The sequence below is a fragment of the Megalobrama amblycephala genome, linkage group LG10 (assembly GCF_018812025.1).
Source record: "Megalobrama amblycephala isolate DHTTF-2021 linkage group LG10, ASM1881202v1, whole genome shotgun sequence".
Classification (NCBI taxonomy): Eukaryota; Metazoa; Chordata; class Actinopteri; order Cypriniformes; family Xenocyprididae; genus Megalobrama; species Megalobrama amblycephala.
The window spans coordinates 35611166-35625144 of record NC_063053.1 but is presented as its reverse complement, the minus strand read 5'-3'; the positions used below and the strand labels follow the sequence as shown (position 1 = coordinate 35625144).

Genomic DNA, 13979 nt, shown 5'->3' with positions numbered 1-13979 from the left:
ACTTGCTGCCATGCCTCGGTTATACCTGGTCAGGTCACCTTCAGACAAAAGTGTTGATGATGTGTACTCCAGGTGTTCCTTTTGTATTCACGGTCACACTAGAGTGAATTCACATGCTGTCGCAGGCCAAATACATTGTCGTGTTTTTACTTATACTTCAGACATCATCACGCCAAGGCGTTCTGCAAAGTGTCTTCAGACGCAGTGTCTCGTTCCCCTTCTCAGGGAACCATGGTTACATGTGTAACCTGAGACGTTTTTGTTCACTGATCAGTTCTGCATGTTCACAAATCCTCTCATTATAACAAAGTATAAACAGAATGGTACTAAGAGATTCATTGTGCAAAGTAGACAACTTTATTGATTAAAAATTAACTTTGTGAGATTGTGATGAACTGAGATAAGTGACAGCTTTTTAGTGTTTGTACTCTTTCAAAGCTGTACTGTATATAATCCAATAAATAAAAGTTTTGTTTTTCATGATGCTAAGAAGACCGACAGCCAATTCCATACTGTATATTTTTGGAAGTGACATCTACACATAAATTCAGGATTCACTCTTGAAAATAGTGACATAGTGATAACCATAGCACGAGACAAAAAATATGGCATGTCAAAATAGATATGCATTAAGCAATGCAAATGCAGTCTAACAGATTCATAGAAAAATATTCATATCAAAATATTTTTTGAAATTCTATTCTGATCATTTGTATAAGTAAAGACTAGCGATGCACCAACATTTCAGCTACCAAACATTTTCAATCGAAATCGGTTTTGGGTCAAAATGGTTTTGGAGGGCCGAAATGAGTGATCAAAACAGACATTTAAGTAGTCTAATCTATTTCGTACACACATCGTGGATAAGCTACAGTAGTTAAACATGTCAGCTGTGTGGACACCAACTCTGGATGAATTTCTCGATTTTAATCAGTAATGATATGGTTTCTCAAATCTAAAACCTTTTAGTGTGTGCTGTTTTCTGTTGATGCACAGCGTGAACAAAACTTCACTTATCATTTGTAGCGCGCCTGCCATCCCATAATCACAAAAAGTTTGCACTTTGTTACTTTTAATATGAAGCAAAGTGACAACTTTAAAATTCTGATAATTTTATAATGAAACTCAAACAATAAATGTCATTTTGGCGCTCTTAAATATGGTGTGATAGATCGCTGAAAAAACGTCCTGAAAAACGTTGAAGACCCCTGGTATATATCTTATAAAAGAACACCCCCCCCACCACCACCACCACTTTTTGAACTAGCGATGTTCTGACTATATGCATCTCTTTCTTTATATACCATTTCTTTGTGTGCTGTAGGTCTGTAAGAAACTGAGAAACAGCTGTTTGATTTCATCTGCCAGGATTCCGGCAGTACCTTCTGAACATTATCTTACTGAAGCGAAACAAGAATCAATGCATAAACGTTTTAAGCAGCTTTTAAGCCAAGTACAATGTTTAGACATCAGTACCACAAATGTTGATGCTGTAAATTGTTATTGGCAGGCACTTATTGAGCAGGGCATAGAGCATTATCCACAGAGGGAAAATATAACATATACAGTGCAGTGGCCCTAAACGTATTTAGACACTTAACACACTGCCATTCATTTTAAAGCTAGTACAACAACACTTTTTAAAGTATTTTCAAAGGTTTCAAAGTAGCTTTTAATATTTGGACACTTTTGTTAGTTAAAAGTTATTGGAACATGTCCAAAGTTAATGTGATGAACTACACCCGTTGTTACCCTGCTAGGACACCTGTGTGAATTTGAGGGGAAACTGCATTTACATACACTAAAATCACACTGACACCATTTGGATAAGCCATTGCAAAAACCACTCAAAAAAGTGAGTTCAGAGGAAAGATCTAGCCTCATGCAGTGTAAACTGTCTGCAGATGCCCGACATGGCAAACAGCACACACTATGCTTCTTTCTCTCACACGTATGCAAAGAGATATTCCTGTCAAGATGACAGAATTAGTTTGGAAATAAAGCTTTTAAGACTAAGCAGAAGCCACTGCTGGCTAAGTCTGGCAAGTACACAAAACAATTACTAGCCAATGGCGATTCTATCGCCAATGTGTGTGTACAGGGTTGTCATTTGCTTATTGCTTGTTTTATAATTTGTCACTGAATGCAATGAAATTATTAAGTGAGCAAATATTTAATTATCCGCTAACAATCCGGTAACAATTTCCAATAAGGTTCAATTAGATAATGCATAAGATATCATGAACCAACAAAAAGTATTACCAATTTTTATCATTCTTTTTGGGGCCATTGCATGTTTATGATTCATTGTTTAAAGACTAATGGTAAAAATCATTTAAATAGCCTCTTGAGAGGCTGAATAGGAAAGCAACATTTGGTGGTTTATGAATGAACAGCAAAATAAACAATGTTTTACAATTTTAGCATATCCAACAAAGCCACCTTGGTGCATTTCCATGATAAGCGGAAGCAGATGTTTGGTCTGAATTTGCTCTGCAGGGACCAGTAAAAGAACATGGAAACTTGTTGCAAAAAGTACCCTCCATTGATTAAAGGACATAAATGACCTTGGAAAAGAATAGTACAAGAGCTAAAATCTAAACTTAGCTAACAATGAGTATTAATGCATATATACACTCCTGGGCAAAAAGAGGGCCAAGCCAAAAAATGGCAAAATATTTAGTGGTCTTTTAATGGTCTTAACCATTTTAATCACAAATCACTGGTCAAGAAATTAACAAAAATTGCACAAATACTGTAGATAAAATAACTTAGCATGGTATAGCCTTCCCCAACATGCAGACAGCTTTTTACAGGAAGTAGAGTCTGTGTCATTCCACTCAATGTCGATGGCTTCAAACAGTTCATGAGTAGTTGAAAAGTGTCTCCCAGTTAGTTTGAGTTTAACGTGAGACCAAATATTCACTATAGGGTTCAAATATGGACTCTGACCAGGCCAAAACATGAACCTGATGGACTTCTTGGTCATCTTTGTAGTGTGTGCAGGAGCATTGTCTTGTTGAAAAATAACATCTGATCATTCCTCTTTAAATAACAACTTTTCATTTGTGGGAAGCAAGACATTCTGCAATATTCTCCTATACTCCAAAGCATTAAATGACTTTTCACAGTGAAAGACCAGCAGCTGAAATGACACTCTTCTTCCATGCTTCACTGTGGTAGAGATGCATTTATTACTATATTTCTCATTTTTGAAGACGCCGCTCTAGAGCATCACCATGCAACTTGTGTTTCTTTATGATTCATCATTTCCACACACAACTTCCCATTTTCTGCCAAAAACTTAATTCGGCCTTTGATGTTTTTCTGAGACAGCAATGGCTTTTTAAGTTGCGCATTTGCTTAAATTTTGCTCATTTCCTAACCAATAATTTTGGTTAAGACAATTAAAAGCTTAGTGTTCAGCCATTTTTGGCCCTTTTTTTTGCCCAATAATATCTAACATAATTATACCAAACACACCACACATGCAATAAAGGCGAGCCATTCCTTAAAGGGTTAGTTCACCCTAAAATAAAAATTCTGTCATTAATTACTCACCCTCATGTCGTTCCAAACCTGTAAGAGTTTCGTTCATCTTCGGAAAACTATTTGTTAGTTCTTGTGCATCAAGTGGGTTCGGTTGAGCTTCTGTTTATGTTCCCTGATCAATGTTGATATGTGAATAAAAGCTTAAATTCAATCAGTTCATCATATAAAGTGATCAAGAAAATTTGGACTAAACCACTCAATCCATATCGATTAGTTTTCCGATCTCTTTATGAACTTTTTGAAGCGTCAAAGTGATAGTTGCGTAGCTGTCAATGGAGGGACAGAAATCTCTCGGATTTCATCAGAAAGATCTTCATTTGCGTTCTGAAGATGAATGAAAGTTTTACGGGTTTTGAACGACACGAGGGTGAGTAATTAATGACAGAATTTTTGTTTTTGGGTGAACTAACCCTTTAATCCAACTGAAAAACTTTGGAAAATTGCACTGAAAGATTAATTCACGAACAGACTTATCCGACTGCAGCTGTTCTTGAATCATTTCATTGACAACAACCCAGTCAAAACGAGCCAAGAACCGGGATATCGCCAGAGGAAAATGGACGTGTGCATGCCTGCTGCGGAAAGTAGGTTACTAATTCTGAGTTTTAGTACCGATTATTGCAAATGAAAATCATATTTTGGTTATTTGTGAAGTAAATCTGCTGTAAAAGGGCAAGCAGTTTAATGCTGCGTTCACACAATGTTGTAATACTGTAGTCTTGAGATGACAACATGTGATGTTACTAAACCAATTAAATATTGATAACTGGTTAAATCAGACATCTATGTAGATATCTCTTTTTGCCACAACTGTATGTAGGAACAAAGCTGAGCAACATTAGCAAAGGAATGAACTTAGAATTAGATTAACTATTGCTGATGATTATTGGATAATTCTAAACATTAGATTTGATTATAAGGACATTTGGTTTTGTATGATCAGGTTTTGTAACGCTGGGTTAACCACTTGATGTTCAATGTAAAATCTGGATCCTGAAGCAAATGCTGAGAATGAACTAGATCAATTAAAATGAAAGACAATGTATTGTATATATTTAGTCTGTTTGTTCCAAGACCAGCAAGATGGCTCCAGTTAGCAGACTTTCATTATACTCGAAACCTTCTCCCAGTAGAGCCACAAAACTATGGGTCTTAGACCTATTTTTCTAAAGAAGAGTTCATCTGCCAGAGCTAATCTGCTAAACTGCATTGCTGAGTCACTCCTAGTTTTTTCTCAGGCTACATGGAAATCTTCTTCTGCCCAGTCCAGGTGCAAAGCCTTAACCACCAATAAGACTTCAAATCATGTCAATTCAGTCAGACAAACTGGAACATGGTATTAGATGCAGTAAAAAAAATTGTATTTCTCACAAGTTTCTATGCTCAAATGCTGTCCGGTATTGTTCGACAGCTTGCACTTCAATGTGGTCCACCCACTAAAACACCTGGCAATGATCTTAGCTGCTTTAAGATATACTCACAGGATGTCCCTCTCTTCCATCCACGCCAGGAATTCCAGGAGGTCCTGGATCTCCCTGAAGAGACAAAGATCACATAGTTAGAATAAAAGTTCAACTCTTTATCTGAGGGGGGCTGAGGGTGGATAGGAGTGCTCGAAATTTATTGGAAAGTTATTTACATTTACATTACATTTAACTTGTCGACCTCTGAATGTGGGTGCAACAACTGTTTATATAAACAACACTGAGCACATTTTTCATGTACACAATACTGAGAACATTACATTTCACATGCATCTTTTTTTATTATTATAAACAAGATGCTGGAAAAAATGGCATGCCACTAAATCTGCTGGGAATAAAATCAAGCCACCAGTGTGTTTTGCGGATACACCAGATCTTGGTGTCTCATGACTGTGAGAACATGAGGCACTGAAAAACATTATTGATGTCTCTTAAAGGGATAGTTCACCCAAAAAAGAAAATTAGCCCATCGTTTACTCACCCTCAAGCCATCCTAGGTGTATATGACTTTCTTCTTTCAGCCAAACATGATCAGAGTTATATATAAAAAAAAAAATCCTGGCTCCTCCAAGCTTTATAGTGGGAGTGAATAGATTTTTAGAGATTTTGAAGCCCAAAAAAGCACATCCATTCATCATAAAAGTAATCCATTGATATTTCTCTTCAAAAAAATCTCGATTTAGACTTCTAATTTGTGACTGGTGTGTTTTCTGTTGTTGTTGTTGTTGTTTTCTTTCTCTCTATCCTCTGCTCTTCCGCATTCATCAATACCTCATGTTCGGATCAAAGTTCACTCTTCGACTTCGACTTGCGTATGGAAGCCAGTGATTATTAACCCCTGGAGGTGTGTGGATTACTTTATTAATGGATGGATGGATGTGCTTTTTTTGGGCTTCAAAATCTGTGTTACTATTCACTCCCATTATAAAGCTTGGAAGAGCCAGGATGTTTTTTAATATAACTGAGATTGTGTTTGGCTTAAAGAAGAAAGTCATATACACATTAGGATGGCTTGAGGGTGAGTAAATCATGGGATAATTTTCATTTTTGGATGAAACAACCCTTTAAAGCAAGAGATATGTTAGACAAGAAGGTGTGTAAGCAAGGAATGTTTAAGCATAACACAATGATAACACAATGATTATTAATTATGGAAAGACATTGTTGAGATGCACTGGTGCCTATACTGCTTTTCTCTGGCTGAAATTTAATGGAGTAGTGCATGTTTAAAGAAAATCTGAAACCAAGCATATAATCCAGGATTTATCATATAGGCAACCACCAAGATGTCGATGAACAGCTTGGTTCAATAAAAGCCATCTGTACACATGGAAAAAGACTGTGTAGATCAGCATGAAAGAGGAAACAATGGTGCAAACCTTTTATGGCTTTCCATATGGAGATTCTGTCCTAGCATACTTTTTTCATGCAATTCTGTCAAATAATACGCCATCTTGCGTAGCCTCCTCGAAGTGGACTTGCCAAATATTCTCAATGGTCCATGTTCGCAGTTCAAGGAAGCCAATAAACTTGTTGAGTTTTTTATAGTGAGAAGAACTAGATCGGTACACACCTTTAGACCAATTCCTCCTGGAATTCCGTCTTTTCCATCCCTGCCAGGTGCTCCCTTGATAAACGCACACACACACAAAGGCATTAAAGCATAATTACTGACCACTTAAAAAAATGAAGTGGAGAAGTGATATACATACAGGCTCTCCTGGATATCCAGGTGGACCAGCAAGGCCTCTACTCCCTTTTTCTCCCTAAGATAGACAATATGTCAGTTAATGCAAAAAAAGAGTATTGGAACAAAACAAACGGATGAGGTTGCAAAGCTGTTCAAGTCATTAAAAGATTTGTTATTTGAAAAATATTGTTATATTTATCCATACCAGCATCTCCCTAAACATGTAATATATCATGTTTCTTTCCAACATTCTATCAGTACTTTTCAGGACACGGACTAATTTAATAACCAAGATCATGCAAGGAAAGCCCCAAGTGTTCATTAGCTAGTATCCCAGAAGAATTATAGATATGAGGAGGGCTAAGAAAATATCCAATAAAGAGCTGAGGCATAGTACAAATCCGAAGTCAGTGTTTACACAAACAGCCTTAGAACAAGACCACAAAGCATTATGGGTCAGGCGGTGACATGGAGAAGCACTGACCACATTTATCCTGAATGCAAATTTTCATGTCAACAGGCCTAAAGAAAATTGCCTTTGAGAGCTGAGAGAGCTGGAAATAAAAAGGATAAGCTCTTTGCTCTGTATGGAGTTAGATATTTAAGAGGAAATTATTCATACCACTTGCCCATCTTTGCCTGGTGGTCCTTGCATGCCTTGATGACCAGCTGATCCCTAGAGAGAAAACACAGTGTAATGTAAAGCGTTAATTTTCAGTGAAAATATAAGAAAATAAATTATCTGGGTGACCATAAAGGAACAATATGTAATTTTTGGGCGTTGACATGTTACACAAAAACCTCAGTTTGGAGCCTGGGCGTGTGCAGAAGGAATCGTCAGTGGAGCCCGGAGGCGGAGGCGAGGTATCAAACTTCCGCTCGGATGTCTGCGTCATCATTGATATATTTTAAATAGGCTATATAAATTATACACAATTTAAAATTCTATCTATAAAATAATAGGTTATTCTGTTTCTAGAGCAATAATATTTTTGAAACAGCAAATTCAGTAGATAAACTCAATATAATATGCCACTAGAAACAACTCTAAATCGTCAGAAACGGTCCTGCCATTTTAAATAAAGTTAAACTAACGTTTCAGGAGATCGATTGCTGTAGACAGTGCTCTATAATTAATTAGAGTAGGCTATCACTAGTTTTATCCTGTTAATTATTATTTTATACCCATAAAAATAATTAATTAGCTAAAAACATTTATTAATTAGCTTATAAAGCCCACGTTTAACATTACCAAAAAAAGCTCAGTGATCCGTCAGATCCTGTAGGTCGGTTAGTACAGTTTACTGCTGAACAACTTTTGTCTGTGTGAAATAACACAGAAATCGAAAATTAATAATTGATTATTTATCGTCAATCTCCCCTCGAAGCTCCGACAGTCCTCAGAGAAGCTGTCAATCACAACTGTCAATCATAACGACACATCCCGTTCCTATTGCAATAAATTGCTAGCTAAAATCAAACTTATCACAAAAAACGAACAATTGAATATATATCAGCGTGATAACAACTACCGTAAATGACCAAACCATCTTTCGAAAAATGTTATTGGAAGTGTAATTTTTTTTTTTTTATTTTGACTCATGTGCCTTTCCTTTACATGGAGAGTGTGGGGTTTATGACCTGTACTGCATCCAGCCACCAGGGGGCGATCAAAGAGCCCAAAGCTTCACTTTTCAGGACCTATGAGGCACACCCGAATCATACTTTTGAGTGTGTTGAAAGTTGTTATAATGTTACTCTGTGTGTTCACTCTGTGGCTGGTATAAGAGACTTGTTGCACACTGCAGTAATCTAGATCAATATTAGAATGTCAAATTAATAAAAACTTGATGGCTTGTGTTGCTAAATGACATGCAATTAATGAAAAATATACATACTGTATGATGGAAAGAGCTCTTTCTTTCTTTCTTTCTTTCTTTCTTTCTTTCTTTCTTTCTTTCTTTCTTTCAAGCGATTCAAACAATAAGACTAATCGTGTTGAGCTATATATCAATGATTACTTCTCTGTCGATAAATGTATCCAAACAGTTGCTCACCTGTCTAATAAAACACATAATATTTTAAAGCATCTTTGGTGTTTCCATGGTTTCTACAGAAGTAAAAAGTCTGGAAATTGAGGGTAACACAGATATGAAGTCATTGACAGGGTACGAAACGACACAGTCCGTTTCCTGTTTTTTTTCTGCATTTAAACATTGTTGGAAACGTTTGTGATAATGTAAGTACACAAAATAACACTAGTGGTTTTTGAATATTTTAATTTAAAAATCTTACATATTGTGCCTTTAATTCAAAATTGAGTTCAAACTGGTACACAAAGTTATACAGTAGTATTTGGAAAATTCTAAATCATGCATACAAATATATTAATGTCACTACAAACAGTCTGGCATCTGTGAACATCCCTTCGAGTTATGGACATGTTCTACTTTGACAGCCAGGATACTCAAATGTCTTCATTTGAAACAGTATGGACTTTTTGTGTGCTCATGCTCTTTCTTTAAAATAAATTCCACTTGCTTTGTTATCTAATGCTACAGTCTTACATATTGGGCCACTGCAGTTCCCAAATATAGCCACATTAATAGGACAATTCACATAACAAACGTGCTAGTAAATCATAACCTGCAAATAAACATAAAAAAGCTGAAGCACAGCATGGGGTGTGCATGCGAAACAATAGAAATAGCAGAAAATAATCTTGTTATAAATGTACCTCTCATTTTGGGGCTGTTTTTAGGATGGGCGCTTTAGAAACACTGCTTCCTGAAGCTTCCAAACCTTTACGAATCAGTGATTCGAAGCGTTCGATTCGAATTCGTTTTAATAAGACATTAAAAAGGCGGGGGTGGGGGAGGGATTGTGGATCACGCCACTAAAACAGAAAACGTACTCGGTTACGTACGTAACCTCAGTTCCCTGAGATACGGGAACGAGTACTGCGTATGGGGGAAAAGCTCCTTTTTCCTCCTCGCTGAAGCCTTTTTCAATAGCGCAGTGTAACTGCACGTCTATTGGCTCAAAGGAATGAAACTCTTTGAACCAATGACGGCGCGGCGTAGTTGCGCGAACCTATGGCGAAACAGCGCGCCAACAAGCCCGCCAAAACGGGCGTGGCTTATGGCTATATAAGCCGGCGTTTCGCCATGGGATTCAGTTAAAACTCGACTGAAGCGACGACACTGAGCCGCAGTGTCGGGGCACGGCATAAAACGCAGTACTCGTTCCTGTATCTCAGGGAACCGAGGTTACGTACGTAACCGAGTACATTCCCTTTCGATACTCTCACTCATACTGCGTATGGGGAATGAATACAATCACGCCGTGCCACGACAGGGAACGACAAAACATATCATGGGCGCGAGAGGGCCCAGAGGATACGTGAGGGGCCAAGGCCGTCGAACCCTAGGTACAGGAGCAGGGAGACCCCTGAGGAGGCGTGACGACGGGGCTCGAAGAGGCCGTCGTATCACACCGAGAGGACCCGAGCATGTAAGGTCGGGATGTCCAAGTTGTAAAACCTGACAAAAGTGGACGGCGAGGACCAGCCGGCTGCGTCACAGATGTCTTTGAGAGAAACACCACTAGACCACGCCCAGGATGAGGCCATGCCTCTAGTGGAATGGGCTCTTACTCTTATGGGGCCCATAGAGGAGTAGCATAGAGCAATCGCGTCGACTATCCAACGCGAGAGGCATTGCTTTGAGACCGGAGACCCCTTGGTGCGGCCTCCAAAGCAGACGAAGAGCTGGTCCGATTGCCTGAACGGTTCGGTCTCCGACACGCTTAACCGATGCCAGTACGAGTAGCAGAGCGGTTTTGAGCGTTAAGGGCCGGAGATCAGCTGACCGTAGCGGCTCAAAGGGCGGACCCTTGAGGGCTGCAAGGACAGTGGAGAGGTCCCAAGAGGGAACGGTAAGTGGTCTAGGGGGGTTAAGACGCCTAGCACCTCTTAGGAAACGGACAATGAGGCCGTTTCTTCCCACCGTCTGGCCAGCGATAGGGGCGTGGAACGCTTCAATGGCTGCAACGTAGACCTTGAGCGTGGAAGGGGTGAGACCTCTGTCCAGCCGTTCTTGGAGGAAAGACAATATCTGAGATATGTCACTCTCCACAGGGTCGACGCTGCGCGTTGAGCACCAGTCAACGAAGACCGACCATTTTTGAGCATAGAGACGCCTGGTAGACGGAGCTCTAGCTTGAGAAATGGTGTGCAGAATGTTCCCAGGGAGATCTATCGGCTCCCATCGAGGGACCACAGGTGCAGAGCCCATAGCTCGGGTTGGGGGTGCCAGATTGTCCTTTTTGCCTGAGAGAGGAGGTCTCGTCTCAGGGGGATTGGCCATGGGGCTCTTGTGGAGAGCCTGAACAGCTCTGAGGACCAGATTTGGGTCCTCCAGAGTGGGGCCACCAGGAGGACTCTGTGTTTGTCTTCCCTAATCCGTCTGATGACGCAAGGAATCATCGCGATCGGGGGAAAGGCATATAGGAGGGCCAGTAGTGGGCCAGCGCATCCTTTTCCTTTGAAAAGAAGGTTGGGCAGTGAGAAGTGTCTTCTGAGGCGAAGAGGTCTACCTCTGCCTTCCCAAAGATTTCCCATATTTTCTGAACCGTCTGGGGATGGAGCATCCACTCGTCCGAGGGGACATTGCTCCGTGACAGCTTGTCTGCCCCCAAGTTTGATTTTCCAGGTATGTGGGTCACTCTGAGCGACCATAGCCTGGGCGCTGCCCATTCGAGGAGGCGCTTTGTCAGGGCACAAAGGCGGCTGGACGACAGGCCTCCCTGGTGATTTATATACGACACGACCGTCATGCTGTCCGATTGGACCAGGATGTGGTGTCCTTTCAGGAACTTCTGGAACGCGGCCAGGGTGCATTCTACTGCCAGCATCTCGAGGCAGTTGATGTGCAGATGGCTCTGCTCGTGGGTCCACGAGCCGAAGGCCGGTCTGCCCTCGAAAACGGCTCCCCAACCCATGTTGGAGGCTTCCGTCGAGAGCACCCTCCTTCTTGACACCGCCTGAAGGGGAACTCCACGCTTGAGCCAGCTGGGGTCTGTCCAAGGTCTCAGAGCTGTGACACAGGCCTGATTGACCCTGACTAAGAAGCGGCCATGCCGCCAAGCATGCAGTGGAACCCTGAGTTTCAGCCAGTATTGCAGAGGCCGCATTCGGAGGAGGCTGAGCTGCAGTACCGGGGAGGCGGAAGCCATCACTCCCAGCATCCTCTGGAAGGACTTCAGAGGGTAACAGACATTGTTCCTGATCGATGCCAAGAGCTTCTGAATCATCAGAGCGCGCTCTGGAGAGACTACAGCCCTCATATGGACTGAATCGAAGACTGCGCCCAGGAACGTGATACGTTGGCTGGGGAGCAGCGAGCTCTTGGCAAAATTGACCCTGAGTCCCAGGCACTGAAGGTGGCTGAGGAGCACGGATCTGTGGTGTTCTAACTCGGTACGAGACTGGGCCAGTACGAGCCAGTCGTCAAGGTAATTCAAAACTCGGATTCCCATCTCTCTCAGAGGGAGAAGCGCCGAGTCCATGCACTTGGTAAACGTGCGGGGAGCTAGAGACAGCCCGAAGGGCAGGACATTGTATTGATAGGCCACACCCTCGAAGGCGAATCTCAAGAATCGCCTGTGGTGGGGGGCTATCTGGATGTGAAAGTATGCATCTTTCAGGTCCAGTGAGAAGAACCAGTCCTCGGGGCGGATCTGCGCGAGGATCTGCTTCAACGTTAGCATTCTGAACTTCCGTCTCATGAGGGAGAGGTTTAGAAGCCTGAGATCTAAGATGGGTCTGTAGAAGCCCGACTCGCTTTCTGCTGGGGGAACAATTTCTATGGCTCCCTTCTGTAGCAGAGACATCACTTCTGCACGGAGGACATGCGCGTCGTCCGCTTTGACTGAAGTGGTGACCACACCGCTGAAGCGCGGGGGCCTTCGGGCGAACTGCAGAGAATAGCCACGGGATATGGTCCCTATGACCCACTCTGACACTCCTGGGATGGCTTGCCAGGCCTCGACCCGTGTGACCAGTGGCTGAATAGCGTCAGGTGACAGACCTCTGTGCAGGGGTCTTTCCACCGTCGTTACAGGATGAGGAAATTTGCTCTCTTTTTGGGAATTTAAAAATATTGGGTTCGCCATTAAAACGGCGGTTTGTGTGGGCGCAACATCTGTGGGCCCAGGGCACGTGACCCGATGATTCCCAACACCCGGAACTAAGCGAGGTGGCGGGGAATGCATGCGAGAGAGCTTTTGGGGTGGTCCGGCCGTGGCGAGACTTAACCCCATCCTCTTTCTTCCTTGTTCTTCCTTGACTTCGTCAGCTCCGCGTGGACCTCAGGGAAGAAGGGCGCAGATCGCTGGCGAGGGGTCTGGCGGGGCCCCGGCAGAAACCACTCATCCAGCCTACTGCGAGTCGGCTCTTCAGGTGCAGCCCATTCCAGGTCGAGCTCCTCAACGGCCTTGGAGAGGATGAGGAGTAATTCGGCATCCGTTCCTGGCCTGGAGTCAATGGGCTCTAGTGACGGCAGGGGGGCAGGCTCCTCCTCGCCGGCCCACTCCTCCGGTTCAGATGCTGCGAGCGACATGGAGTCGTCGAGCTGCTCATCCTCCGAGCCGCCGAAGGAGACGAGGTCACTCGCTTCCGCTGAGGGATGCTGCTCCGGGCGTGCGAAGAGGACAGGGGATGGCTCTCTCACGGGAGAGGGAGAGGTAGGCGGGCGCTGGGCCGGCGTAAGCTCCCCCAACTCCGGGCGCTGAGCTCCTCTGCCTCGCTGTCTCTTCCTGGCCGGCTCGTGGGAGGAAGAAGACGGGAAGGCACGGGAGGCGGAGCCGCTTTCAGTGAAGAAAGCGATCCTAGCGCGGAGAGAAGCGAGATTCATGCACTCGCAGTGCGGGCATGAAGTCTCGGTGAGTGCGGCTTCCGCGTGGGACTTGCCCAGACATCCGACGCACTCACCATGGCCGTCATCGTCCTGCAGAGGGGCTCTGCAGGTGCCACAAGCGTGGCGCGGCATTTAAAACAACGCCGCCGCCGTTAAAATGGCGCTTGGGTGTGCTCTTTTAGAGCGGTATAGACGGAATCAACAGAAGAAAGAAACTCATATAGGTTTGGAACAACTAGAGTTAAAGGTCCCGTTTTTCGTGGTTTTTTGAAGCTTTGATTGTTTATAGTGTGCAATATAACATGTGTTCATGTTTCGCGTGTAAAAAAACACAGT

At 42.7% G+C, this 13979-nt stretch overlaps 1 protein-coding gene across 5 annotated transcripts in view; it reads right to left on the bottom strand.

Moving 5' to 3' along the window:
* col21a1 (collagen, type XXI, alpha 1) overlaps positions 1-13979 on the bottom strand; it is a 76365-nt gene that overhangs the window by 27220 nt on the left and 35166 nt on the right. For 4 of the 5 annotated variants that reach the window (XM_048205901.1, XM_048205903.1, XM_048205905.1 and 1 more), the window contains 4 exons: positions 7349-7402; positions 6749-6802; positions 6610-6663; positions 5034-5087 (listed from right to left, as the gene is read on the bottom strand). In XM_048205901.1, the coding sequence (XP_048061858.1) occupies positions 5034-5087; positions 6610-6663; positions 6749-6802; positions 7349-7402 (216 nt within the window). The remainder of the gene's footprint in view (positions 1-5033; positions 5088-6609; positions 6664-6748; positions 6803-7348; positions 7403-13979) is intronic. The other variant, XM_048205904.1, reaches the window with a different exon arrangement.